The sequence below is a fragment of the Coenobita brevimanus genome, chromosome 50 (assembly GCF_032717465.1).
Source record: "Coenobita brevimanus isolate Jiangsu-jjx chromosome 50, ASM3271746v2, whole genome shotgun sequence".
Classification (NCBI taxonomy): Eukaryota; Metazoa; Arthropoda; class Malacostraca; order Decapoda; family Coenobitidae; genus Coenobita; species Coenobita brevimanus.
This window is the reverse complement of record NC_137003.1, coordinates 43,029,517-43,035,111: the sequence shown is the minus strand read 5'-3', so window position 1 is coordinate 43,035,111 and position 5,595 is coordinate 43,029,517. Positions and strand designations below refer to the sequence as shown.

General features: G+C 43.0%; 1 protein-coding gene across 1 annotated transcript; it reads right to left on the bottom strand.

Moving 5' to 3' along the window:
* Nucleotides 1–267: 267 nt before the first annotated feature.
* Nucleotides 268–5,355, bottom strand: LOC145399748 (uncharacterized). Its single transcript, XM_080272296.1, has 2 exons — nt 5,329–5,355; nt 268–849 (listed from the first exon to the last, which is right to left on the bottom strand). The coding sequence occupies exons 1-2, from the start codon at nt 5,353–5,355 to the stop codon at nt 268–270; spliced, it is 609 nt and encodes a 202-aa protein (XP_080128422.1).
* Nucleotides 5,356–5,595: the final 240 nt, after the last annotated feature.

Below are 5,595 nucleotides of genomic sequence, written 5' to 3'. Positions count from 1 at the left end.
TAGGGATGTGGGTAAGGACGAGAGGCATACCTGTACCTGGCTAAAATCCTCTTGTAAGGAGATGATTAGATATACGATGGGTTGAGGGTTAAAAAAAAAAAAAGGGAGACTTACTTCTACATAACCCCTCGAAATGGAGAAGCCAGCTGTAAATAGGAATGAGGGTAAGAAATAAAATCATATGCCTAATCGCTGCCTTTATTGCTATTCACGTGTGTAAGGGTACCATGTCAAACCACCTGAGGATAAATAAGAGGAATGAGGTAATTAGCGACCGTATCCGCCATAGCCTCCACCTCCGCCACCGAAGCCGCCGCCACCAAATCCACCTCCGCCATAGCCGCCGCCACCACCACCGCCAAATCCACCACCGCCGCCATAGCCGCCGCCGCCGCCTCCGTGGCTGGTTGAGGAGCTAGAGCTGTATGATACGGTACGGCCTCCAAAGCCACCACCACCCTTACCGCCAAATCCACCGCCTCCAAATCCACCGCCACCATAACCACCACCGCCTCCTCCAAATCCGCCACCACCATAACCACCACCGCCGCCGCCAAATCCACCACCTCCGTAGCCGCCACCGCCACCGCCACCGCCACCTCCTTTCACAATGATAGTGGTGACCCGGCCGCCGCCACCGTATCCACCGCCACCACCACCAAAGCCGCCGCCACCGCCACCATATCCGCCACCACCGCCACCATATCCGCCACCACCAAAGCCGCCACCGCCGCCGCCACCACCATATCCGCCCCCACCAAAGCCACCTCCGCCAAGACCTCCATGACCACCTCCAGCGCTGCAGGACGCCACCATAAGGGCGGCGCCAAGTGCGGCCACCAGCAGCTTCTGTAGGGGAGGCAGAGAAGAGATTAACATTACCCAATACCCCCATCATGGTTGTTATGCCCCTATACTATACTTCCTAGCACCTTTTCCTTAGAGATTTATTATGCTTGTTACATCTTGACATTCATTTTTATATTATTTATGTACGTGTATTTCTACTAACAAAAAAGTTTATCTCCGTGTCATAGAAGATGTAAAGGTGCGATATGCAAAATAAATCGCTAAGAAAGGGGTGTTGGGGAATCTCAAATCCGACCTGGAATACGTCTCATGGAAATTATTTAGAAATTTGATTCTTTGTCTATATCTACTCCTCGATTTTTACTTTATTCCTTTCAGCCCGATAACGTATTCAATTGTTATAATGTTATCTCCAGATCACTTGTTATGCATAGGATAGACTTTTAAAACTGGAGAGGTTAGATACAAATTAGATTAACCTATTTACAACCACGTGGCTCCCCTAAGCTGAATAGAATCATTTGGTAGCAGCAGGAATAAACAGCAAAAAGAATTGATCTGACTGGAGTTAAGAATACAGCTTTCATTCCCCTCATCTGTATTGTGGTAGAGATTTTGCATTGCTGGGCCGTGAGACTGACAGGGATTTGAGTGAATAATAAAGAATTAAAGTCTGAGAGCCTACTAAAGTCGTCAGTTTATCTATCCAAGTTTCTGCCAGCCTCACCACTCCAGGCAAGATAAATAAAGTCGTCATGATCTACAATAGGGATCTGGAATTGTAAGTCGATGGTTGCGTGTCGTACTCTGAGGGAATGTTTGATAAGCGCTCTCCATGTAGGTCAAGCGCCTTCAGTCCGTAAAGCTAAAAAAAAAAAAAATAAGTAAATAAAAATTCTTGAATAATATGTTCAAACAAAGTATTTAATTTTCCGCCTCAGTAGAAGAGATTGTGTGTACAGTATAAAGTGAAGTCATGGCCTCTATTTTTTCCCTTTCTGTCTACCTCAGTCTATACAGTTGCAAAAAAAACTACAAAACCTGTCCAGTCCAAATATAGAAAGACAGATAGATAGATTAATCCGGCCTCCCCGAAACGTATGTATAAATGAAGCAATTATCTCTCTGTCTTCCTTCTCTTTCTGCCTTCCTCAGTCCATTAGCTGCTTAAAAAATTTGAAAAGCTGCCCAGCCCAAATATATTTTAAAGTTCCCATCAGCTTCAGTAGTAGATACTGTATGTGTCATGATCTCTCTTTCTTTTGCCCCCTTCAGTCCACAAAGCTGCAGACACCCAACTGGACCCAAACAACTTACCATGTTGTGTTGAGGACCAGAAGCGAAACTAGCCTGAGGGGGTGACGGAGTCGTTGGTTTATATACAGCACCCTTCCTCCTCGCTCGGTTGTCTCTCGAGGTCGATCCAATCATTTACATTGAGGACCGGTGGAAACTACGTGTGTGCTTTTCCTGCAGAGTCACATAGAGGTCAGGTTGCATGGGGCGAGAGACTGTGTGAGATGACTGAAGGCGAGAGTGGCTTAGACCAGGGAATAATGTGAACGATGGATACTGCTCAGTCTTTTTCATCGTCATGTTCTCGTATGTGTTTCATTTTTCTTGTTGCATTAAATATTCTCCCTCTCTCCCTCTTCCTTCTTCTTCCGGCTTGCCTTTCTTCCTTTTTTTCTGTTTCCTTTATCTCCACTTCTCTTCCATTTCTCCCTCACACTTCTCCCTTCCGTGTTGCTGTTCCTGTTCGTTCTGTTTAGGTTCTGTGCCAGTCTCTTCTTGCACTGTATTATGTCTCTCCACTTCTCCCACCTCAGGTCTCATTGCGTCTCGCTGGTCTCTGTTTTTCTTCCGTCTCATCTTTCCACCTCCACTTCTTTCTTTTCCATTTTTTTTCCTCTCTCTCTTCTCTCTCCATGCATAATTTATATTTCCTCTCTTATTTATCTTTTCATTTCTTTTAGATTTTTCAGTCCCTGTATTTCCTATCTCTTGGTCATTCCTCACTTTTTCCCAGTAATTATCATCATTATCTTTTTTTGTGATGTAATGTAAGCCTCTTGATATCGTGAAGAAAGAAGTATTTTGATGAGGTTTGGCCACTTGGACCGAGCGAGAGTGAAACTGAGAGTGAATGTTTCCTGTCCCTCTCTTTAGTGTCTGTCTGTCATGCCTCATCATTCTGCAGATCATTCTCCCTGTCCTTCGTTGTCAAATAGTGGCGACGAGAATAAAAAAAAAAAAAAAATTCTGTGAGATGGTTCGGCCGTCTGAAGAGGGCGAGAGTGAGCCTGAAAGCGAGAGTGTGAATCAGGATGTTTGAAGATGAATAGGTATGCAGGAAGAAGATGGGGGGAGGGACAAGGAAGGGACTACACAATGGAGGGCAATGTGTCGTGGCCGAAGGAGTTGTTACAGAGTAGGGACAGAGTGCAAGGCTTTAACTCCCTCAGTACGGTGACGTCTTTCATATTTCACCCGTGCTATTCTGTTCATGTTAGGAAAGACATATCCAAATACTGGGATTGGTTATAACCTTCATTAATCGCTTCACCACAGGAGACCCTTCCAGTGCTAAAGACAAATGAGTAAAGGGAGTAGAAGTAGTAGTAGTAGTAGTAGTAATAGTAATGATGATAAGGAGCAGGAGGATATTAATAACAATTATTATTATTATTATTATTATTATTATTATTATTATTATAATCTGAAGGGGTTACATGTTATCTTTATGAAACAACTTCTGTACTAAAGTTGTATACTAAGCTATATAAAATCGTCTTGTTAGCAGCAAGAATATACTAGTAGTATGAGATATGCTTAAATACGGAAAATGAGCATACTAACACTTTTTTATATATACAACAGTTAGATAACTAAGTACAATAGTTAGAAATTCATAAATAAATAGACACAGTAGTTAGAAAATTGATAGATAACTAGCCACAATACTCCGATAGATAAATAGACACACTAGTTACAAAATAGAATAGTGAGACTTAATCTACACAGTCTACCTCCTTTGTTAGCGATAGGGGAAGCATATATGACAAAGAACATTCCTTGGCTGTGGGATTTTTGGTGCGCTATGTCCGAGTACAAGGAGAGTGCCATGTCACCCTATCTCCCTGAAGTCAAGGGTCTGTATTATTGTCTCGTAAGGAATCTCCATGACACCTTTTCCTACGTGATTTATTTAGCTTTTTACACTTTATTGTCCTTCCATGTGTTTCCTAAATCCGTCTAATATCGCCATACTCTGCACGAATATCATACAAAAGGATATTAATCAGTCATATCCAAAATATATCGCCAAGGAAGAGGTGCTAGGGAGCCTCCTTACCCAACGAGAATACGGGTCAAAGTCCTCGGCGTCTTAAGCAGCTGGACTCATAAAAAATTAGATGAAAGCAAAAACTGAATGTGTATGGTTAATGGAAGCTAAGAAAATGGAAGGAGCAGGTAGAGTGTGTGTGTGTGTGTGTGTGTGTGTGTGTGTGTGTGTGTGTGACAAATGAACAAAAAAAACAGAAGAGGTGCAAGCAAAAGAAAATATGCATGGTAAATGGGAGCTGTAATTATAAGTATTACACAGAAAGACAGACAAAGAAGCGCATATGTGCAGTGTAAACGGAGAGAGAAATATAGACATACAGAAAGAGTGCTGTGTCATAAACAATTACTTTGCGTCAAGGTCCATGTTATTTGCCTACCAGGAGAGAAGTTGTGAGTCGTGAATTTGCGTGCAGTGGAGTCGTAGTAACAATTTTGAGCAGTTTTTTGGTAATAAATCTAAAGTACACACACACACACACACACACACACACACACACACACACACACACACACAGTTATCACTCATGGTCGGAAAAACTCTAGTATTTTATCTCAACTAACACCAGATGATTTCATTCAGTTGTGAGCCAGTCATAGGAGATTACGTATATTAATACTGGTACCATTAACCCTCTCATCGTCGAAATCACTCTGCTATTCCATTCCAACTACTCAAAGATGATTTAATTTAGGGTAAGTACAGGAGCCTGAGAGTGTTAATCCTTCTTGCTTTGCCATCCTTATTTTCAGTTCGTAGAATCGGATATCAGTCATGGTCTTCTCATTTACAAGGGTGTTCAAAAGGACAAATAGGTCAGTTGCTGTTTGCTCTCCTTTGTATTCTTTTGTACTCCATTTTTGTAACTCCTCATTCAGTACCTTCCCCCCGTCTGACAACCATTATAATTATCGCCGTCAGTTGTACCAGTGATTCTCTGGTGCTAGCATTTTCTAGCCAAGATTCTCTTTACTGCGATGACGTATTTTTCAGTTTCTCCTCGCCATTTACAAACGATTTTCTTCAGTTCATGACAGAGTATTCTAGCAAGGGAGGTCTGATACAGCCTCCACTGATCTCTTCACTGTCAGGGGCCTCTTAAGTTGAATAAAATAGTCTGAAAGCAGCGTGAGTAAAATAATGACATTGTAGAGCTGAAAGGGTTAACTTACAATTAGGCATGTGTCATAGGGCGCCATGACACCGTGAGAAAACCACAAAGTGAACTGTAAAATAGCGGCGTGTCGGAACGGGGTGGAGGCGGAGGTGAGATAGGAGAAAGTGTTAGGGGAGGTAGAGAGGGAAGGGAGGAAGGGGTAGGGGGAATGGAGGGAGGGAGGGAGGGACGGAGGGAAGGGGATATTCACACACTTATGGACTTCCGGCGCGGTCAATACACGGTGCGGCACAGACACGCCTGGTGATTCCAAATGTGTGGT

Excerpts from the sequence above, each read along its gene's own strand:
- LOC145399748 (XM_080272296.1), bottom strand. The coding sequence starts at position 5,355 with ATGGCGCCCTATGACACATGCCTAATT. Across the intron at positions 850-5,328 it reads CCTATGACACATGCCTAATT|AAGCTGCTGGTGGCCGCACT; the intron begins GTAAGTTAACCC and ends CCTCCCCTACAG.